General features: G+C 40.8%; 1 protein-coding gene across 1 annotated transcript in view; it reads right to left on the reverse strand.

Moving 5' to 3' along the window:
* PHLPP2 (PH domain and leucine rich repeat protein phosphatase 2) overlaps positions 1-23,771 on the reverse strand; it is a 73,763-nt gene extending 49,992 nt beyond the window's left edge. The window contains exons 1-3 of the mRNA XM_038538423.1: positions 23,643-23,771; positions 14,513-14,781; positions 3,078-3,211 (exon numbers count right to left, since the gene is read on the reverse strand). Coding sequence (XP_038394351.1) covers positions 3,078-3,211; positions 14,513-14,781; positions 23,643-23,741 — 502 coding nt within the window. The 5' untranslated portion in view covers positions 23,742-23,771. The remainder of the gene's footprint in view (positions 1-3,077; positions 3,212-14,512; positions 14,782-23,642) is intronic.
* Between the last annotated feature and the right edge of the window lie 610 nt (positions 23,772-24,381).

The following is a 24,381-nucleotide window of genomic DNA, read 5'->3' on the forward strand; positions in this document are numbered from 1 at the left end:
GCCTGATGCAGGGCTTATTCTCAACCTTGAGAACATGACCTGAGCTGAAACCAAGAATCAGATGTTTAACCAACTGAGCCACCCAGGCACTCCCATAAGTTTTGAGGTAATTCATTACATAGGTAAGAGATAATTAATACACTTATTGATATATGTTTTTTTATTTTTGTTTTTGGTGCCATAAATACATACTGTCCAGTTTCAAAAATAATTAGCTTTAAAACCTCTTTTTTAAAACACAATTTTTTCAAATTATACTAAGCTTCTCTAAATTAATAGAGCCCACTTTTGGAAATGTTCTTTTAAAGACCCTCTTCCGGGATCCCTGGGTGGCGCAGCGGTTTGGCGCCTGCCTTTGGCCCAGGGCGCGATCCTGGAGACCCGGGATCGAATCCCACATCAGGCTCCCGGTGCATGGAGCCTGCTTCTCCCTCTGCCTGTGTCTCTGCCTCTCTCTCTCTCTCTCTCTCTGTGACTATCATAAATAAATAAAAATTAAAAAAAAAAAAAAATAAAGACCCTCTTCCTCCCAAAATATAGTGTGTACTACAAACTGGTACTCTTTTATACTCTACTAGAAATATCTTAAGGGTATATGAAGACCCTGGGCATACAATTTAACGAGTGGTGGCAGAAAATTAATGTATCAGTGCCAACAGTTGTACAATATATAACTGAGTGCAAATGTGTCTCAATGGTTCAAAAGGAGTTCACTGGCACTTTAAGGCTCATCTTTCACCACAGAATAAAACATACAATGAAGAACTCACTTTCAACTACAATCACAAAAGGAGCATGTTACTGCTTCAAGTTGTTCTTTTTTTTTTTTTTTTTTTTTTTTAAATATTTTATTTATTTATTTAGGATAGTCACAGAGAGAGAGAGAGAGAGAGAGAGAGAGAGAGAGAGGCAGAGACACAGGCAGAGGGAGAAGCAGGCTCCATGCACCGGGAGCCTGACGTGGGATTCGATCCCGGGTCTCCAGGATCGCGCCCTGGGCCAAAGGCAGGCGCCAAACCGCTGCGCCACCCAGGGATCCCAAGTTGTTCTTTTTTTTTAAACCAAGTTTTATAGGCTTAAACAAGCTGTGCTCCTCAAATTAATCCTAAAGGATTCTCCTATTTAATTTTTTTTTTTTTTTTTTTTTTTTTTTTTTTAAGAGGGGCTGAGCAGGGCAGCCTGGGTGGCTCAGTGGTTTAGCGTTGCCTTCAGCCCAGGGCCTGATCCTGGAGACCCGGGATCGAGTCCCACATTGGGCTCCCTGTATGGAGCCTGCTTCTCCTTCTGCTTGTGTCTTTGCCTCTCTCTCTGTGTCTCTCATGAGTAAATAAATAAAATCTTAAAAAAAAAAAAAGTGGGAGCTGAGCAGAGGGAGAAAGAGAATCCTAAGTAGGCTCCATGCTTACCATAGGGCCCAATATGGGGCACAATCTCACAACCCTGAGATCATGGCCTGAGCTAAAATCTAAAGTCAGGTGTTTAACTGACTGAGCCACCCAGGCACCCCATGGATTTTCCTATTTCATTTCAATCTAGCAACTATTTCTCTTCCATGAACTAGCAATGAAGAAAAATTAATGGAAATAAATGAAAATCAACTTTTAAGGAACAACATGTCACAAAATAGTGTTATGATGAAAAATTAAACATAAAATCTTCTGTGAGGTACATTAAATAAAGCCAGCTTGTGATATTATGTCACAAAAGTTGTATCAAGAAGTATACAAAGAGGCCTCTGGGGGCTCAGTCAGTAGAATGTGCTACTTTAGATCTCAGGGTCATGAGTTCAGGCCCCACACTGGGTACAGAGATTACTTAGAAATAAACAACAACCAAAAAAAAAAAACCCCAACAACAACAAAAGAAGTACACAGAAATTTAATCAATTTGGGAAATGAGAGCAGGGAACTTTAGTAAATGATTTTGCCTACATACACTAATCATTTAGTTATTAGTTTAATTGTTTGATAAATGAGTCATTAATTCAAAATTGTTAAGTGTTAAAGGGCTTTGTCATTTACTAGCTGTATGACTTTTAACAAATTGCTTAAGTTCTCTGTTTCCTCATCTGTTAAATGAGGTAATAGTTCCTACAGCATAAGGTGGTTGTAATAAACTGGGTAATTCACAAGTATAAAAGCACACAGTAAACAATCAGTGGTACTCAATAGTAGTAGTATTAGTAGACTATGTATATTTGGAAAGCAATATTCAGAAAGTATTTAGCTTAAATAAGTCTAACTACATTATTGAAGTGTCCAGTGAAAAACAGTGGATGGGGGTGGAAATGCACCAAGAGGAAACAAAATTTAAAAATTCTAGATTTAGCTGAGTGAAGTAAGTCAGTCGGAGAAGGACAAACATTATATGTTCTCATTCATTTGGGGAATATAAATAATAGTGAAAGGGAATATAAGGGAAGGGAGAAGAAATGTGTGGGAAATATCAGAAAGGGAGACAGAACGTAAAGACTGCTAACTCTGGGAAACGAACTAGGGGTGGTAGAAGGGGAGGAGGGCGGGGGGTGGGAGTGAATGGGTGACGGGCACTGGGGGTTATTCTGTATGTTAGTAAATTGAACACCAATAAAAAAAATAAATTAAAAAAAATAAATTAAAAAAAATAAAAAAATTCTAGATTTAACAACATATTTAGATTTGACAAATGTATTCATCAAATGTCAAGTCATATGATGACAACCACCTAGCTCTCAAAATTCTTGAGCTATCCAGAAGTTCATGGTTCTTACAAGGAGCTTGAAAAGAAACTGATACTGAAAAGTATAATTTGATCAAGATTCTGACAAAGGGATATAATGATTCTAGTAAATCAGCAAAAACACTACAACCAAAAGAGCAAAAATATAAAGGGGAAGGTATTTTAGCTAATACTTCTAAGTCTTCCCTGAACCACACCCCACCTTCTTGTTTCTGTTGGGTTTTTTCAACCACATTAGTTAACTGGCTTAAAAATACCTTTTGCTAAAATACTTTTTAAAAGCTGAAGACAGAGAGAGGCACAAATGATCAACTTAAAAGCAATTAAACATATTCACAAAGCCACTGATAAATTCTTACCACCATAAAATCGAAGCATACAGCCGAGGTCAGGATCTGTTGCCTCCTCCTGTATACGCACAGGGTCATCAAATCCCAGCCTGGACAAGTAATCATAAACGATCTGAAGAGGTCGTTCTGTAGGTTCTAGTCTCCTGCTTACACAATTAAAAGAAAAGTATTTAGTAAAAATAAAAATGTTTCATTTTTAAAATCTTTTAATATGTTCTAGATTATTACTTCTGTATCGAGATTTTCTTTAATATCGTATGATACAACTAATATAAACAAGAGGACCCCCAAAGAGCTTTTGTTTACATGGGGGAATATCTGCTGATATTTACTGAATAAGAACAACAAATTAATAATTTCCAAATGGTGGGGCACCTGGGTGGCTCAGTCAGTAAAGTGTCTGTCTTTGGCTTAGGTTGGGATCCAGCCCCACATCAAGCTCTCTGCTCAGAGAGGAGTCTGCTTCTCCCTCTCCCTCTGCCCCTTCCCCTGCTCATGCTCAAAACACACTCTATCTTATAAATAAATAAAATCTTAAAAAAAAAAAAAGTCTCAAGGAGCATTAGCCTTTAGGTCTTAAAAGGATTGTTTAGAAAACTTGAGGAGTGCCTGGCTGGCTCAGTCAGTAGAGAAAGCAACTCTTGATCTAAGGGTCATGAGTTCGAGTCTCATGTTTGGTACAGAGATTACTTAAAACTTAAGAATTGTATTAATTAGAAGAAACATGGTACACCTCTCATCAGTGTAAAAAATATGAAGGCCATCTGTATTTCATGGTGAAAAGAGAAGAAAATACAGCTGGCAATAAAATTTAAGTAAAAATAACATGAAATAGTAATATTCCAAAGCTGAAGATAAACAGCTCCAAAATTGTAGAGGCTGTCTTTAGCAATAGCCCTGAGCAATGGAAACCTGAGCAAGGTAAAAGGGCCCACAGCAACCAAGCTGACACTAACAGACTCATTAAGCCACAGGCTCTCAGCAACCAGCCAATGGGTCACTTACAGCCAGGCGCAGTTTTTTTTTTTTTCCTTTTTGATTTAATTATTTATTTATAAGAGAGACAGAGAGACAGAGGGAGAAGCAGGCTCCCAGAGGAGAGCTTGATGTGGGACTCCATCCCAGGACCCCGGGATCATGTCCTGAGCCAAAGGCAGATGCTCAGGTGCCCCAGCCAGGCATAGTTCTTAAGATTACCAAAAAAAGGTAAGTTCCTTGAGTCCCATGTTCCCTCATTCCAACCTATAACTATAACCCCGCACCACCACCTTGTGGTAGAGTCTCTCCTTTGCTCTCCTGCCCACTACTCCCTTGCAGTGTATTCAGTAAACTTCTACCTTTTTTGCTCTGCCTTGGGTGAATTCTTTCACGGGCCCACCCCCAGCCCCCATCAAATCAGAACGCTCCACAAAAAAATGATAATTTAGGAATGTATATCATAGTGATGAGAAAATACAAAAATAAAACAACCACTTGGCCCCTCCTGACTGCTCAGTGCAGACTTTTATCCATAAACTCAGAATTGCTACATGAAGAATGACCAAAGAACTAAAACCCTAAAAAGACAAATAAATACGGAATTTAACAGAAACAGAATATAAACTTTATGAAATAATTACAACTAATCTCTAGGCAAATAAAATAAAAATTCACAAAGGGCTACAGCAGTATTAGACATTTTCCCAGTACACCAGTAGAATTCTTCTAAGGAGAATATATTTTAAGAGACTTCTAATAACCTGTATTCTAGATGGGTCAATTAGCCATGTAACCTAAACACTGAAGGATTAACTAGATGACAAGGGCATAAGGAGCTATCTCGTCTTCCAGTGTCAAGAAGGATTAGACTTACTCTGGATCACTCTAAAGAACAGGACTAGGAACAATGAAAAGTTGCACAGGTAAACCTGGATCAAAAATGAGGAAGAGAGAAAAAAAAAATGAGGAAGAGGGATGCCTGTGTGGCTCAGTGGTTGAGGGTCTGCCTTTGGCTCAGGGCATGATTCTGGGGTCCAGGATTGAGGCCCACGTCAGGCTCCTTGTGAGGAGCCTGCTTCTGCCTCTGCCTGTATCTCTGCCTCTGTCTCTACCTCTCTCTCTATGTGTGTCTCTCATGAATAAATAAATAAAAATCTTTTTTTAAAAAATGAGGAAGAACTTTAATAATTAGAGATGCCCAATAACGAAACAGACTGCCTCTCAAAATAGCTCATGGAAAGCTAGAGAGCCATCTGTCACACGCATTTAATTTAGATAAAGAGTCTCCTAAAAAAAATCAGGCTGAGATGTGTTTGGGTGGCTCAGTCAGTTACATCTGACTCTTGACCTCAGCTTGAGTCTTGATCTCAGGGTTGTGAGTTCAGGCTCCACACTGGGCTCCATGCTATGTGTGGAGCCTAGTTTAAAAAAACAAAAGAAAAGAAAAGAAAAATAGAAGAATCAGGTTGGGACAGATGATGTTTAGGGTCTTTTTAGAACTCAAGGGTCAATGAGATATCCAAGATACCTTCCAAATGCAATACAAATTCTGCCTGAATCCTGCTATTATTTTTAGATACAGAGTTCAATGTACTTAAATATCATAATTCCACATAATGATCACATAGCCAAGACCAAAGAAATAAAACTTTCAGGATAACTCTCACTAGTTCAATTTTTCAATTTCTGTCTAGAAAACCAAAAGAAATGGAAACATCCTAATTCTGACACATTTTACCTGATCAACTTTCCTTCCTAAAGAGGCTCTGTAGATTCTGAAACCCTCTTTATACATTTCCACCTAATGAAAATATTTTTCCTGGTAGGACAGAAAAAAAAAAATCAGGAGAATCTCAACATCTGCTCTTATTACTTTAGCATAAATGAGTAAACAAGAACTATTTCAAGAACTGCAAAAACAAGTAAAATGAGGGACTAATTCTATTTACTCATTAAACTCACCTGCTTAAGAGAGTAGAGAGTATTGGGGGGGGGGGGTGGTATTACCTGCTTATAGATCAATTTTATGTTTCAAAGTTCCCTAACTTTAACAAGCTGGTACTTAGCTATTTGTTAAATCTCTCACAAATCAAAGGAAAATTATATACTGCTAAAAGAGGTGTAGGAGAAATATTGTCAATGTTCTATTCAGCATTTGAAATACTTCTGCTACTGCTTTAAGGAAAGACAAAAGATGGTTATAGTTTTAGTTTGCTTCTAAGGCTTCTAGGAGCTACTAGGGTCCCTGTAAATCTGAATATATACAGTTATTTCTCTCCAAACCAACCAACCAATACCTTAATGCTATCAACAGCCATTTAGAGCTTTTAGCCAGGAATAGCAGTCAATAGTTATTCTAAATGATGCCCACAGGTAAAACACAGATAAGAGAAAACTACATTTCATTCCATGTATCTTTTCACAAGAATTCTAGTTAACAGGGGGAGGCAAAAGTACACATTATTAAAATATAATATGGTAATAGTACAATGTATCAAAGACCCTAACAAAGCAGCATTCTCTACATTCAGATTAAAACTCAATCTCTGGCCACCTAGAAAGGTAAAATCTACAGATGTTAAGATCAACAATACAGATAATACAAACATCAATAATGAGGATACTTCAATAAATATCTATTTCATGCCTGACACTATGCTGAAAAGTGCTCAACATTTTATAAAGCTATGCCTGTTTTGCAAATAAGGAAAATGAGATCCAGTCATACCATTAGTACATTGTGGCATCAAGGTTTGTTGGTTTCATTACAAAGCCTAGTTTCTTTTAGGTAAACTGCATTATTTTATATAGTTAAAATAATTTATGCAGAAGAGAGCTCAAAACACTTTATATTTTAACTTTGCATGGAAGAACCTAAAAAGTAATGTTTTTAAATTACTGTATTCCAGTTTAATACACCATCATTTGAAAGATACATTATTTTGTGCCTATCATTGTTGTATAATACAGAATCTTACACTAGTCTTCGTTCCTGATTCCTGGGGGGGGGGGGGGGGGGGGGATTTTAAAGCCTTGGAATTTCCTGAATATTAGGAGTGTCTTAGTCATTCATGAGCCCCTGGCATCACCCCTACCAGATGAGATGACTCAAGATAGGGGCTGGTAACCATAAAGATCAACCAAGTGAAGAGAAGGTTGGGGTTTGGAGCCAGCCTGAATACATAGGGAAGGAAGAGAGAGTTGGAGATCAAAGGCCAAGCATGTGGTCGTTGAATCAATCAAGCCTACTCAATGAAATGCTACTAAAAACTGTATTGAAGGGGTGCCTGGATGGCTCAGTGATTGAGCATCTGCCTTCGGCTCAGATCATGATCTCAGGGTACTGGACGGAGTCTCGCATTAATCTCCCCACAGGGAGCCTATTTCTCTCTCTGCCTATGTCTCTGCCTCCCATGAATAAACTAATAAAATCTTTAAAAAAAAAAAAAAACTGTACTGAAGTTCCATGGAACTCTGTGGTCAGTGAACAAGGGGAGATGTGCTGGGAAGATGACAAGGGAGAGGGCATGGAAGTTCTATGTTTATCACCCTCCCAGACCTTGCCCTATGTGTGCCCTGCTCATTAAGCACATATATTCCAATAACACGAATGAGGCATTGCTCATCATTCAACCTCCCCTCAATAACCATTTATACCGCTTCCTATTTAATTTCTCCAATTTTTGTTAAAAATTTGTACATGTTTGTCATGGAACTTTGATGAGACACATAAGTACAGCAAGAGGAGAGTAATCTCATCCTTCCTGGCACCTGAGCTCAGGGACTTCGCACGCAGATTTGTAACCACGTGGCCAATTTGATGGATAAGCCTTTTTTTTTTTTTACATCGTCATGATCATTTCTAATGTAACAGTATCGGCAGGGTCCTTTCTAACCAGGCTTATTATTTTTTTTAATACTTGTTATTTCTCGTGGTAGTGGGTTTGGCTAGTTCTGATTTGTACTTTTTTTTTAAAGATTATATTTATTTATTCATAAGAGAGAGAGAGAGGAAGAGACACAGGCAGAGGGAGAAGCAGGCTCCATGCAGGGAGCCAGACGTGGGACTCAATCCCGGGTCCCCAGGACCACGCCCTGGGCTGAAGGCAGGCTCTAAACTGCTAAGCCACCCAGGGATCCCTGATTTGTATTCTTTATTATCCTTTACTAAAACTGTAATAATAATTACAACACTTTTTTGAGTCTGAATCATTCTAGTAAATTATTAAACCTAAAAGGGTCATGGGTACCCCCATGACCAACCTCCAGTTGGTCAGAAGTGTGGCTATAATCTGAAGGGCAATCTTGTTGGGGACCATGCCCTTTAACTTGTGAAGTCTGTGAAAAGTTTGGGTGGTTAGTATCAGAACTATACTGTAGTAAACCAAATGGTATTGCAATAACCATTAAGAAAAAAACACTGCCAATTAAACTATGACCCATCCACAACTATAAAATACAAGCTGATTTCATTAGTATTAAAATGTAAAAACGGGCAGCCCAGGTGGCTCAGCGGTTTAGCACTGCCTTCAGCCCAGGGCGTGATCCTGGGGACCCAGGATCGAGTCCCACGTCTGGCTCCATGCATGGAGCCTGCTTCTCCCTCTGCCTGTGTCTCTGACTCTCTCCCTGTGTCCCTCATGAATAAATAAAATCTTTTAAAAAATAAAATAAAATGTAAAAAAAAATTAACAAAAATTAATGTATAACAGATTTTTAAGTTTTAAAATATCAGAAATATGAAGCAAAACAAACAAACAAACAAACAAACAAAAACCTCCTTTCCTTCCTCAGTAGCAATCAAGGTCAGTACATATCCTGAAACAGTATCATTCACTCCACTTTTACAATGTCAAAATATGGTAAACAGGATTTTAGTAACCTGCACAAGGTCACTCCGTCGGGTCAAGGACAGAAAAGTAATTAGAATGCAGGATCCCAAACCCCAAGGGTATTTTCTGTTATAAAAATCTTACTGTCTCCTAGCTTATCTTAAAAGATAATCAAACACAGAAATCTTACTCAGTTTGAGGACTAAGAATAAAAGTAAATATATGACCATGAGCCAAGGGACACTCCACTTTTGTCATATATGATCTAGTTACAACTTTTCAGGTAGAAGGCAATGATTATACTAAACTTCACTAGTGAGTCAGTTATCACTCAAACAGTTCAATAAAAAAACAAACCAAATATTATCATCTAAGAGTAATGGACTAGGACAGCAGCAGACCAGGCAGCGGGAGGAACATTCTATCCCCCCGCCCTCTCCAGGTCTGTTTCACATTTATGAAACAAAGGGAAATGGTCTGTTATTCCCACTGGGAAGTTACTGGCCTTCTGGGCAAGACAATTCCTGGTTGTACAAGTCTATCCCACATATTGAAGACATTAAGCCTTTGTGGCCCGTGCCCCGCTAAATGCTGGCAACTCTCCCTCGTAGTTGGGACAATCAGCAAACCCTGCCCCAGACATATTTCCAAATGGTAAGGGCAGGGGGTGAGGGGTGAGGGGTCATGAAGTTGAGTAGACTAGACTTTGTCTAATAGAGGACCTCTTCAGGTTCCTTCAAGTGCTACAATTCTATAAACTAGCAATCCTTCAGTTTTACTGAAGTGACAAGTCCATGACTGAAAAACAGTACGGAAATAAGGGAAATAAGGAAGTCATGGGTGATTTAGAAAAAAAAAAAAAACATGCGGTAAATTTCATCCCGGTAATCCCATTTCTAGCACGGAGCCCAGGGAGATCAACAATATAAAGATTCATGAACTAAGGTTTAGTCATCACAACACCACATCTAAGATTTGAATGATTTGAAACAATCTAAAGAGGTAACACGCACTGAGCACTTACTGGGTGTCAGACATGATAGTCAGCACTTTACTTCCTTGCCACCACCCAAAGTGAAGCACATCACTTAGAAGCTTAAAACAGAATCTCAGGCCCCACCCAGGCCTTCTCAGTCGGACTCTGTATCTTAACAAGCTCACCAGGTGAGCATTATAGAGTTTAAGAAGCACTATTTTACAAGTATTAATTCATTTGATCTTCACAAGGTGTAATTAATTTCCATCATGATAGCTCTATAATGTAAATACAATTATCCTCCATTCTACACATTTAGTTTGCATAGAGCATCATGTAACTTGCAGAGTGACTGCCAGGGCCAGGATATGAACCCACACATGCTTGTTCCAGAATCCAAGCTCTAAATCATCACTGCCTATTATTTCTCAATTTTTAAACAAGTTACAGTATTTCTGTAAAATGGAATACCCTGTAGCAAATAAAACTGATGTCTAAAGAATTTTTCATGACACAGGAAATTAACTGAAGTATGTAAACAAAATTGAATATATGGTATGGGCCCCAAAATGTAATTTTTAAAAATTACATACACATTCACTTTGAAAAAGATCGGAGTGGTGGGGGTGGGGGGGAGTAAGTATGGGGAGTCAATATAGGAGATCTGGTGTCAGAACACAAGAGTTCAAATTCCAGCTCCACCGCTCATGAGCTCAGTGAGGTAGAGGCAGCTTTGAGGTAACAAGCTCAAGCAGTGGAAGCTGAGTAAGGAGGAAGGGCCCATAGGGACCACGGTGCTGAACACAAACAGGCGATGCAAACAGGCTCAGAAGTGACCCCCCTGAAATAACCATAGGCCCTAAATGACCAATTACAGCCAGGCACCCTTCCTAGATCACCAAGAAAGGGAAAATTCTATATGCTCTCGTCCTCCCTCACTCTGCCCTGCAGCTGTGGGCCTTCACCACTGCCTTGGGGCAATCTCTCTGCTTTCACTGCTTCCTTGCAGTGTTTTTTTTTTTTTTTTTTTTAATTTTTATTTATTTACGATAGTCACACACAGAGAGAGAGAGAGAGAGGCAGAGACACAGGCAGAGGGAGAAGCAGGCTCCATGCACTGGAAGCCTGACGTGGGATTCGATCCCAGATCTCCAGGATTGCGCCCTGGGCCAAAGGCAGGCGCTAAACCGCTGTGCCACCCAGGGATCCCCCTTGCAGTGTTTTTAACCAACTTTTCTCTCCTGTTCTGCCTTGAGTGAATTCTTTCACAGCCTGCGCTGTAGATTGGAGCACCCCACATCTGGTGGCTCCCCCATCTGACTGCCACAAGCGATCTTGGGTGAGAGGGTTTAACCTTAAAAAGTTTCTTCACCTATGAAAAGAAAATTTTCTTCATCTATGAAATGAAAATAGTATCTACCTCACAAGATCGTTGTGAGGATTAAGTGAGGTAATCTACAAAAAGCACAAACACTGAAGATTATTATTTCTCTTTATACTTTCTCATTTGCAAAATTTCTACAATGACTATACTTCAGTAAGTAGCAAAAAAAAAAAAAGTGCCTTATATTGTCAACTATCTCACAGGCTATTATGAAGAAAGTATCTATTCTTCTGATTAGATAACACAAGACTGAACTCAAGCAATAACAGTTGAGTAAGAGATCTAAAAAAAGATCTTTAAATCATAAGATTAAGGAGTGAAACTGAGTAAAGGACACAGTACTAGTTCCTCTCCTGGAGGGCCTTTCCTCGAACAAAGTTCACCACCTCCTTAGTCCAACTCCCTGGCAGTACCTGCTTGACCTTGAACAGGTTGTAGGACCTCTTGCAAAGCCTCGCTTTTCCTCTGAAAGAAAGGATGCAACTGCTCTTGGAATTAATTACTGTGAGGATTTAATGAGATTACGTACGTAAATAACTAAGCACACTGGACCTAGCAAAACGAAGCCCTCGATGTTAGCTCAAATCTATCCTCATCACCAGCGTCATCTTTCTTTGGCTGAGTGACGACACCTCTTGAGCTTCTCCTCCAGCAATGAGAACATACTCATTCTTTTCAAAGAGCAATTCAATAGTGTTCTCATTATTTTCTTTTTTTTGTTTTGTTTTCATTATTTTCTAATCAATTAGATCTATGAAGAGCCATTTCATTACAAAATTATCAAGGCCACAGGGCTAAAAAGAAACAAACTCTCAAAAGAAAAAAAAAAAAAGAAAGAAACAAACTCTCGGGACACCTGGGTGGCTGTCTGCCTTTGGCTGAGGGCCTGATCCTTGGGTTCCAGGATTGAGTTCTGTATCGGGCTCCCTGCGTGGAGCCTGCTTCTCTCCGTGCCTATGTCTCTGTGTCTCTTATGGATAAATAAATAAAAATCTTTAAAACAAACTCTCCATTTTAAGTAACTTAGATTCACAAAAATACATAATTTCACATTTGGATTAACTACACAATTAGTAGTAGCAAGCAAATTCAGATAGGAGTTTCGTTATAGTATCTCTGTATCAAATACATTAGTATACAAATGAGTAAGCCTTAGGTTTAAATACATGAACTCCATCAGTCACTACCAGCTCTAATGTAGGTCAAGGCTTTCCACCTGATAAAATTAGATCGGAATCAGTGTTAAGATTTAGAAAAGCCTAAGGATCACCTAGTCTGATCCTTTCGTCTTGCAAATGGATTTAGGAAATGTAGTTAACTGGTGAACAAAGAAAACATTCAAATGCTAATCTACTTTTTCAGGAATTAGTCCAAATCCTAAAAGGAACACATAGTAAATAAAACTCAGTTTAGACTTTTAAAATTACATCAATTTTTAGCTCAGCTAAAGGTGTTACTATTATTACCACATTTTGAGATAAAAGTGGGAGCTTCCTTTCTCACTTTCAAGAGTACTGAATCTACAGCTTTGAATTCTGTTTCGGGACATTTATTTATTACAGGGAAGAGTGATTAGAGAAAGTCAATGGTCAGTTGCATTAGCTCTTATTCTATGTCTAATTCAAAAAATAGTTGTTTTTTTTAACATTGAAGCAAAGAGTTCATAAGCACAGTAAAAGATACTATGAGAACATTCTCCTTCACAGTCATATAAAAATTTTTAAAGGAACACAAATGGCATTTGAACCTATGAAAATATGCTCTACTGGGCACCCGGATGGCTTAGTGGGTTAAATGTCTTTGGCTCAGGTCATGATTCCAGGGTCCTGGGATCAGCCCTGCAGCAGGGTCCCTGCTCAGCAGGGAGTCTGCTTCTCCCATTCTCTGCCCCTCCCCCCACTTGTCCTCTCTGTCAAATGAATAAATAAAAATCCTTAAAAAAAAGATTTGAAAATATGCTCTACTAAGATAAATGTAAATTAAAATGACAAAAATAAAATTCCTATCAGATTTGCAAGAATCTAAGTCATTAGGCTAGAAAAAAGATTTGTCCTTGGAATGCTGACTTTATAATTCTCTAATTTAAAAACCACTAACAATCATTTCTACCCACAAGCAAGTATCATGCATGAGTATGTATCTATATTTATATATAAAATTTAATGCTAACACGTTCTGGAGAAAGGGGAAAACAGTCATACTTTTATATTATTTGCTGAAGTTTAACTTCTACAAAAAGAAATGTTGACAATATGTATCAAAATTATAAATGCATATATCCTTTGACCCAATAATTCCACTTCCAGAAGTTTTATTTTACAAGATTACTTCCACAGAGGTGAATTATCATAGGTAAAAGAATATTCACTGCAGCACTGCTTGTAGAAGTAAAAAACTGGTAACAACCTGAATGTCCATTAATAGGAGATCCACTAAAATGATGTAGCCTCATAAAATGGAATATTATACAGCCATTAAATAAATGAAAATTAGATGGAAAGATCTCTAAGAGATTTCAAGTCAACAATGTGCTGCATATAGCACCACTGATTTTTTTTTTTTTTTTTTTAATTCATGAGAGACACAAAGAAAGAGGCAGAGACACAGGAAGAGGCAGAGACACAGGAAGACACAGGAAGAGACACAGGGAAGAGGCTCCCTGCAAGGAGCCTGATGTGGGACTCGATCCCGGACCCCAGGATCACACCCTAAGCTGAAGGAAGGCACTCAACTGCTGAGCCACCCAGGTGTCCCTAGCACCATTAATTTTAAATTTATATACAGACACATACTTATTTATGCACGAACCTCTATACTTATTCTATTTCTTTCCATACATTTCAATTTCATTCAATTTACACATATTATTTTTTTAAATAACTCTTTTAAACAGGTTCCATTCTCAGGTGTTGGGGCTTAAACACATGACCCTGAGATCAAGACCTGAGCTTAAAATCAAGAGTCAGACACTTAACCACCTGAGCCACCCAGGCACCCCTATTTCTTTAAATAACCTTAAAATATTTATTTTAAATTTAGATATTTGACCCGTGTGTAACCCAAATGAAGTAACTATCAAATTTTCCTTCACTGATAGCTTTTAAATTCAAAACCATAATTTCAGCATGCCAAGGACAAGTCTTTATTTCAAGTCTAGTGACCCATAATCAATCATCAGTTCTAAGCACAATTAAAATCCTAAAGCCCACTTCCAAGCAGAAATGGAGATTACTTACACTGCGACAGAGTTAGAGGGGTAAAACTGAGACCTTACCTGACTAGGTCTCCATGAAGCTGTAAATAAAGACTTTCCCTTCCCTCACCAGCACAGATTTCTGATGCTGGTGTCTCCACGGTGCACAGGACAAGATGTAAGTCAGAGGAGGCGGAGGCAGAGGTGGTTGTGGCGGCAGTGGTCGTGTCTGCTCCATAAAGGTAAACACAACCTCTGCTGACATCTTCTCTCAGCCAGTCTCTTTCTCGAGAACCAAACCTACTTCGCCTAGTCAAACAATTCCTGCTCCCATTGCGTTTCATATTTCTCTAAAAAAACATCAAGAGAAAGAAATCATTAGCTACAATGTCTGGCTGAGTTAGACATGTTTAGTCCCCAACCCACCTTTCCACTCTCTATCCACTACCACCTCCTGTCATGAGGCCTTCCACACCTGCCATGCCCATTCCTAAGCTTGAAAACAGTTTTCTCCCCTGCCAGCTGCTTATGGCTCTGTCCAACACTTTGTCTAACCCTTTCTTGTTCTTATATTTTCAGAAAAATGTAAGAATAATAAAACATCTGTTTACCTACGACCTAACTTTCACAAATTTTGTCATATTTATTTCCTTATTTATTTATTTATTTATTTATTTATTTATTTATATTTTTTATTTATGATAGTCACAGAGAGAGAGAGAGGCAGAGACACAGGCAGAGGGAGAAGCAGGCTCCATGCACCGGGAGCCTGACGTGGGATTCGATCCTGGGTCTCCAGGATCGCGCCCTGGGCCAAAGGCAGGCACTAAACCGCTGCGCCACCCAGGGATCCCCTATTTCCATATTTAGATCCTTATTCTAAAGAACATACACACAATATATTCCTACACATTTAGCTCAAGTCACCTAATACCCCACCTAAGTCCCATTTCCTTCCCTCTCTCCCCAGAAACACTCTACTGTATTTGTTTTCACCATTCCATGAATTTTTATATGTTCGCTATATAGGTACATATCTATAAACTAAACACAATTATTTTCCATGATTTAGAACTTTAAATCCTACCATACTTATGTTTCACCCTGCCATTTTTTAGATTTGGTTCAACACTGGTCATGCTAATACACCCAGCTCACTCATTTGAATAATATCCCATTATATGAATACACTGCAATTTATTCATTCTCCTGTTGATGGCATTTAGTTTGTTTCTAATTTTTCACTGTTGGAAACTATGCTGCATTAAACATTTTTGTACATGTCTCTACAATGCAAATTGCAAGTTTCTCTAGGGTCCTGACCCTCTGCCTCAGATTCCAAATAAGTACAGAATACTGCACAAATATTCTTTCCATTCTCATCATTTCCAAACAAATTAGTGTTGCATCTGATAATCTAGGTATGTGAAATTCACACACACTGTGGTTATCTCAAAGTAAAAACAATTGCTACAGCAATATGACAAGTCTCTAAAGATCAGTATTGACCTGCTCTATTTTTATGATGGGCTATTTCTGTTCCCTTTTCTTTTTCAAGATTTTATTTATTTGAGACAGAGAGTGAGCAAGAGAGGAGGGAGGGATGGAGAAGGACAAGCAGACTCCCCGCTGAACACGGAGCCCTGCACCTGCTTACAACTGAGATGATGACCTGAGCTGAAACCAGGAATCCCATGCTTAACTGACTGAGCCACCCAGGCGCCCCTGTTCCCTTTAATATAAAGACATTTCCTCTAATACACTGCTGTACTTCTCTATGTCATTCTCCATACCTATCACTGCTTCAGTCATATCCCGCTTTTAACCCTCCCAATATACCACGATTCCACAATTCTGTGACTTGTCTGAAATGTCCTTCTCCATCTTGTCCACCTGACTAGATAGCCTTCAAAACTCTACTCACGTGTCACTCTTCCCTGTGGGGCCTTCCATGTCTCCCATCCCCATTTTCTCTGCATACCTAGAATTAGTGACTTTCTTTACTCTCTCCACAGCAGAACCTCTTCACCTTGAACCCCCATGTTTACTACTACAGGGATCACAATGTGTTTTAACCATGCATTTGATGTTTCCTCCTCTCTTCTACACTGAGAATCTATTACAGTCCTGCCTTAATACTTGAGTGGCACACTGATGCACACAGAACTCACAGAAATCACATCACATCACATCACATCACATCACATCACATCACATCACAGAATGTATTCCCAGTCTGTACTTTAGCCCAATTTGCTCTGGCAAGAAGCTGAACAAACTTGAGGGGAAAGTCTCCTTTTTATACAGAGAACCCTAAAATCCTTTTTACCAACCACAAAGTAAAAAAAAAATTTTTGCTACTATTCCTTATTGGAAGTCAGAAATACCTATAAATAAAGCAAATATAATTTTTGTAATTACTGAGATTAAGTACTTGAGGGTAAATATGGCATCTTAAATTCAATTTCTAAGATGATAAAGAAACGCGAAGGAAAAGTGAGAAGGTATTTCCATGTGGGAATAAAGAAAAATATGAGTGAGAATGGCTTCGTTGTTTAAATTAAGGATAACAGGCAAATCCACTGTTTTACAGATATTAAGGATTTGAATATAGCTATTCAAAACCATGAGGATTATTACTGATTCTAACTTTAGATAAGTAGGATAAACCCCTGCTACAGGTAGGAACTAGGTCTCTCTTCTCCACAAAAGCATTTTCTCAAAGCTGAACATCTCAGAATTAACAAAGGGATTTCAAGTACTTATTTTATAAAGACAAAGGCCATCATATTTATATCAAGTAATTTTAGCCACTGAATAATTTATCACTGATTTTAAATATTCCTTCTTTTTTAGTCTTTGGGAAAGATCAACTGGCCCATCTAAAACAGTATTCTACACGGTACAGTAATATTTATACAAAGAAGCTCTCCATTCTTCACTGAGCAGAGAGAAATTTTGCTCACTATTACTGAGAACAAGTAGATAACTATTCCACAGAACCACCAAAAAGTTTCTTTTAAAAAACTTTTTAAGGTCAAATAATGGCCCAATGATCTTCTCAATCTTAGAAAAGTCAAGAAAAAAGTCCCAGGAAGTTATTATATTAGTTCACCCATGATTTTTCTTCTGTGAGGATCTTTAAAGTCATTTTTAGGGGCACCTCGGTGGCTCAGTTAGTTAAGCATCTGCCTTTGGCTCAGGTCATGATCCCAGAGTCCTGGGATGGAGCCTGCATGGGACTCCCTGCTCAGTAAGGAGGGAGTCTGCTTCTCCTTTTCCCCCTGCCATTTCCCCTGCTTGTGCTTGTTCTCTCTCTCAAATAATAAAATCTTTAAAAATATTTTTTTAAGTCATTTTTAAATGTGTTTATAGGGGTGCCTAGGCGGCTCCATTGGTTAAGCAGCAGACTTTGGCTTGGCTCATGGTCTTGAGGTCCTGGGATCCAGCCCCATGTCAAGGCTCCCTGATCAGCAGGGAATCTGACTGTTCCTCTCCCTCTGCCCCTCCCTTGCTTGTGCTCTCTCTCTCTCTCAAATAAATAAAATCTTTAAAATGTGTTTATCCATTTTCCTTAAGACCATAAATCCCTTAAAAAAAAAAAAAAAGGCAGCAATAAATCCCTGGCAGCTCTTTCTGCCCATGGGTTCTGTCCCTGTGCTTTAATAAAAACGCTTTTTGCACCAGAAAAAAAATAAATAAATAAAAAGACTATAAATTCCTTAAGAACTTTACTGAAACACATGTGTTGTTGGTCGAAGAATGTATCTCCTATTTATATGATATATTCCATCCTTTAAAGATAAACTGCTGAGTTAGACCTTTAGTGGGTATCATTCTCTTAAACCTGCTCAATGGGCATTTTTAAAAGGCCTAGATACCAAGCAAGCATAGCCTTCTGGCAAAGATCTAGATGAACTGTTCAGCTATTACTAGCTATTGCTGAATTACCTAATGCTTCCTTCTCCACTGTGTAAAGCATCAGATAACTGCTGGAAAGGCCAGTACTGTCCTGATGCTTTCAGCTTTTAGAATCACTTTTCCACTGAAATTGTTAAGATTTTAAGAAGATTCTCCCTAGCCTCAGCAATCAGACAACAAAAAGACATTAAAGGCATTCAAATTGGCAAAGAAGAAGTCAAACTCTCCCTCTTCGCCGATGACATGATACTCTACATAAAAAACCCAAAAGTCTCCACCCCAAGATTGCTAGAACTCATACAGCAATTTGGTAGCGTGGCAGGATACAAAATCAATGCCCAGAAGTCAGTGGCATTTCTATACACTAACAATGAGACTGAAGAAAGAGAAATTAAGGAGTCAATCCCATTTACAATTGCACCCAAAAGCATAAGATACCTAGGAATAAACCTCACCAAAGATGTAAAGGATCTATACCCTCAAAACTATAGAACACTTCTGAAAGAAATTGAGGAAGACACAAAGAGATGGAAAAATATTCCATGCTCATGGATTGGCAGAATTAATATTGTGAAAATGTCAATGTTACCCAGGGCAATATACACGTTTAATGCAATCCCTATCAAAATACCATGGACTTTCTTCAGAGAGTTAGAACAAATTATTTTAAGATTTGTGTGGAATCAGAAAAGACCCCGAATAGCCAGGGGAATTTTAAAAAAGAAAACCATATCTGGGGGCATCACAATGCCAGATTTCAGGTTGTACTACAAAGCTGTGGTCATCAAGACAGTGTGGTACTGGCACAAAAACAGACACATAGATCAGTGGAACAGAATAGAGAATCCAGAAGTGGACCCTGAACTTTATGGGCAACTAATATTCGATAAAGGAGGAAAGACTATCCATTGGAAGAAAGACAGTCTCTTCAATAAATGGTGCTGGGAAAATTGGACATCCACATGCAGAAGAATGAAACTAGACCACTCTCTTTCACCATACACAAAGATAAACTCAAAATGGATGAAAGATCTAAATGTGAGACAAGATTCCATCAAAATCCTAGAGAAGAACACAGGCAACACCCTTTTTGAACTCGGCCATAGTAACTTCTTGCAAGATACATCCACGAAGGCAAAAGAAACAAAAGCAAAAATGAACTATTGGGACTTCATCAAGATAAGAAGCTTTTGCACAGCAAAGGATACAGTCAACAAAACTCAAAGACAACCTACAGAATGGGAGAAGATATTTGCAAATGACATATCAGATAAAGGGCTAGTTTCCAAGATCTATAAAGAACTTATTAAACTCAACACCAAAGAAACAAACAATCCAATCATGAAATGGGCAAAAGACATGAACAGAAATCTCACAGAGGAAGACATAGACATGGCCAACATGCATATGAGAAAATGCTCTGCATCACTTGCCATCAGGGAAATACAAATCAAAACTACAATGAGATACCACCTCACACCAGTGAGAATGGGGAAAATTAACAAGGCAGGAAACCACAAATGTTGGAGAGGATGCGGAGAAAAGGGAACCCTCTTACACTGTTGGTGGGAATGTGAACTGGTGCAGCCACTCTGGAAAACTGTGTGGAGGTTCCTCAAACAGTTAAAAATATACCTGCCCTACGACCCAGCAATTGCACTGTTGGGGATTTACCCCAAAGATACAAATGCAATGAAACGCCGGGACACCTGCACCCCGATGTTTCTAGCAGCAATGGCCACTATAGCCAAACTGTGGAAGGAGCCTCGGTGTCCAACGAAAGATGAATGGATAAAGAAGATGTGGTTTATGTATACAATGGAATATTACTCAGCTATTAGAAATGACAAATACCCACCATTTGCTTCAACGTGGATGGAACTGGAGGGTATTATGCTGAGTGAAGTAAGTCAGTCGGAGAAGGACAAACATTATATGTTCTCATTCATTTGGGGAATATAAATAATAGTGAAAGGGAAAATAAGGGAAGGGAGAAGAAATGTGTGGGAAATATCAGAAAGGGAGACAGAACGTAAAGACTGCTAACTCTGGGAAACGAACTAGGGGTGGTAGAAGGGGAGGAGGGCGGGGGGTGGGAGTGAATGGGTGACGGGCACTGGGTGTTATTCTGTATGTTAGTAAATTGAACACCAATAAAAAAAAAAAAAAAAAGAAGATTCTCTTGCTTCCCTTACTCTTACATAAAAACTGTTGACAAACTTTTCTAAAAGGAACAGGTCTATAATCACCTCTCACATCAAACAAGTGTAAAAGCACATTTAAGATTTAAAATAGGGGCATCTGGGTGGCTTAGTCGGTTAAGCACGTCTGACTTGATTTCAGCTCAGGTCCTGATCTCAGGATGGTGAGAGGGAGCCTCATCAGGCTCTGCACTGCTTGAGATTCTCTCTCTCCGTCTTCCCCTCCCCCACCCTCTCCCTTAAAAAAAAAAAAAGATTGAAATACAGTTCTAAAAACTGCAAGTCTTTAGAAGCCATGAATAAAGTACCCACTTCAGTTTTAAGCTTTTAACTCTCTAAAAATGAAAATAACATGAGGGCTGTGATCAGTTCAAAGGTGATAAACTATTAAACACCCACATACAATTAACTCTAAGATATGTATGGGAAAAAGTCTGCTCAAGTAACTCTCCCTACTGAGTTCTATTAGAATGTGAAATACCATAAGGTAGGAGATATGCTCCTGCATTCAAAACTTTAAAACAATATGGGCTCATCTCTAGGAATATACATGTTAAGCAATATTTTGGAAAGAGTGGGATCCGGTAAGGAGAAGAAGAATATTTCAGTTTATTAAAAATCTTGGTATTGATTTTTAAAAACCATAAACGCACATTATTTGGGTACAAACTTGAAACCAGTACTGACAAAAATGGATTTCATGGCACTTGCAGTCCAGTTTATGATCTATCTTCTATAGTCTAAGTAAAAATATAATCCCAAAATTGTAGCAACCATCTGGAATATTATTCTTCAAAGTTACTCCCAATAATCTTAAGAATATTACAAATACTACACCTATATTCCAACAACAACAGTAAAGGAGTACACTCTAATTAGTAATTCACTAAATACATCTGGAATTAGATTTTGAGGCTAACTTTCGAATACCCCATATGATGGACCTAGATCTAATCTGGCTAAATTATACTGGCTTAGTTACAGTAGCCTTTTTATGAAGATCTATATTACTTGACAATAATGCTCCTGACTTCGCAGTTAGTATAAAAGCATTACAAAAAAGAACGATAAGCCTTGTCCAAAGGGTCTTCAAAGAACAGGTAGGAAATTATGACTTCTATCCATATATTCTTTTCCAGCTTCATCTGGCACAAAATTCAACCACTCAGCTACTTAAGGAAACTTTTGTATGTCGAACACGCAGCACCTATTCTCCATAGCCAATCCCATTTATTTGCAAGGATTATTTAAAGCATTGACCATATGCAATAAAGCAAGAGATGCAAGAGCATTTAGACACTGTCAACCTCCCATAACACCAACTCAGTACTATAATCAAGATCAATTTCTGGAATCTTTCTAATGGTTCCCACATTGGAACCCAGGGAAACCAGTGGTAAATCTGACCACTTCCTGAAAGTCTAGGAAGGCAGGACCCTTGAATCAAGAGCCTCCTTTCTCAGTTCCTTCCATCTCTCATCAATTCATTCCCTCCCCCACAAAAAGTTGTCATAAAAAAAGCCAAGGTTGTTTATCTTCTAGGCCAGAGGCCATTACCTATCTCTCAGACCTGCCATATCCTGATAAGCCACAGCAGAACTTTTTTTTTAAAGTTCATTGACAATTTACATTTGATGACCTTACAGTTTTAAACAAGTATCTAAAAGCCTTAAAGTCATTATATTTTAAATTTATGGTTAAATAAGTTAAAATAAACATGTACAAGGTTTAGGCAGAAGTAAAGAATAAACTATGAAAAGTTACTGCTTTAAGTCTGCATTAAGACTGGGAGATGATAGCAAAAAAAAAAAAAAAGTCTTCTATTTTACAGAGCTCTATTTTATGTTGTTTCATGGATGGGTTCACCAGATGCTTCACATCCATTTTTTTTTTTTTTCCAGTGTTCCCATGTTGTAGTAGTGTCCTACGAATAATCTCAATCAATGTACAGGGCTCATCCTTAATTCCAACTGCCAACTATTACTTAATAGATTTTTTTTAACATCGTGTATTTTCACTGTTTTTGCAAAGTATTTCTGAAAGACATCAAAACCTCTAAACGTTCTTTTCTCTCTTACATCTCAGTGGCCAAGTTTTAAATCCTGCTGATTTCCTCTTCTAGAACTCTATTATCATCAGGACATCATGTTTACACACTTGACCTACAGAAAAATTCCTCTCCAACTATTTCAGAGGCCAGCAGAAAACTCTATCCAGTTGGTCTCCCTACAACTCCTTTAAACCATCTTTACCGTCGCCCTCCCGACCCTACATTTCCTGTGCATCGAAACTTCTTGTCATCCCCTCCAAGGCTCCACCACTCGCGCCCCGCCAACATCTGCTTTCATTTTCCTCCTACTCCCCCCCGGGCCTGCCCCCGAGCCCCGCGGGCTGCCTGTTGCATAACCGCTCCCCACTGCCGCCTCGCCCGGCTCCCGCACGCAGGAATGCCCTTCCTGCCGAACCCCTCCTCTCTGCAGCAACGCGCCCAGAGCCTCCCCGAGCTCCGGCTGCCGCGGGGATCCTCTCCGCAGACGGGCAGGTGGAGCCTCAGAGCGGGCAGTCGGGTCCCAGCTCGGGCGGCGAGCCCCGCGGCAGAGCCGGCCCGCTCCGCCCGGCGCAGCCCCGAGCACACGGCGGCGCCCGGCCAATCACCGCCGCCGTCCTCCCGCTCGGGTGATGTCTTCAGGTGTCCGGGGAGAAAGCCCTGCGTACTCCCCGCGCGCTCTCCGCCCCGAACGAGGCCGAGGGCGGCCGAGGCGGGCCCCCGGGTCCCGCGGCAGCCGGGTGGGCGGCGGCGGCCGGGCGGGCGGCGGCCCGAAGGCGTGGGCCTGCGAGGCGGGTGGCGCGCGGCCAGGGATGGGCAGCCGAGGGGGCCGGAGGCGGCTGCGGCCTCGGCGGGGGCGGGCGCGGGCGCGGGCGCGGGCGCGGAGGCCTGGGCCGGGGCCGCGGCGCCCCCCGCCGGACTGCGGGGCCGCGGGCGGCGAAGCGGACAGACTGACGCGGCGCGGGGGTCGCCGGCCGCCCTGCCACCGCGCGGGCCGGGGGCGGCCTCTCTCCGCCCCGGGGTCCTCCCCCGCCCGCCTCACCTTCAGGACCCGAATCCCGCCCGGCCGGCGGCTCGCGGGCGCTTCGGGCGGCTCCGGGGGCTCGAGCGGGCCCGCGGGCCCCGGCTCCACCTCCCCCATCGGCGGCGGAGGCTGCACTGGGACGCCGGGCCGGCGCGACGGCGCGCGGAACCTCGGCGGCGCGCGCGAGCAGCCCGCGGCCCCGCCCCGCCCCCCGGGCCCCGCCCCGCCCCCCGGGCCCCGCCCCGCCCCGCCCCCCGGGCCCCGCCCCGCCCGCAGCCCAGCGGGACCAGCGTAGCTGCGGGCCCCGCGCAGCCCCGGCTCAGCTCCGCGAGCCGCAGCCCGACTGGGCGGCGGCGCAACCCCGGCGGCCGGAGCCGGGCGCCTCCACAGGCTGGGCCTGCGCCCCCAGCCGCCCTCCAAGCCGAGGCGGCTGGGAGGGTTATTTGCTGCTACCACCGCCCCCGAAGTACCGGCTGGACGGACTAGGGGCAGGGGAGTCTGCGCCCGTTAGTGGTGACAGGACGCTGCCTGGCGCTCGGGGTGGCTCTTGTAACTTACCTCTCCCTGATGTTTCCTCTTTCTGCTTCGAAACTGGCCTGTCACCCTCACATGCAAAGCCACTGAATGGATTGTTGAGAATATCCCTTAGCAGGGCCTTTTCTCTTCCGTATTACAGATGCTCACGATGTTCTTTAGCAAATTCGACCCAACCTCGTGTACAAGATGTCAACTCACCGCCCAGCCACATTTTAATTCA

Source organism: Canis lupus, chromosome 5 (assembly GCF_011100685.1).
Source record: "Canis lupus familiaris isolate Mischka breed German Shepherd chromosome 5, alternate assembly UU_Cfam_GSD_1.0, whole genome shotgun sequence".
Taxonomy (NCBI): domain Eukaryota; kingdom Metazoa; phylum Chordata; class Mammalia; order Carnivora; family Canidae; genus Canis; species Canis lupus.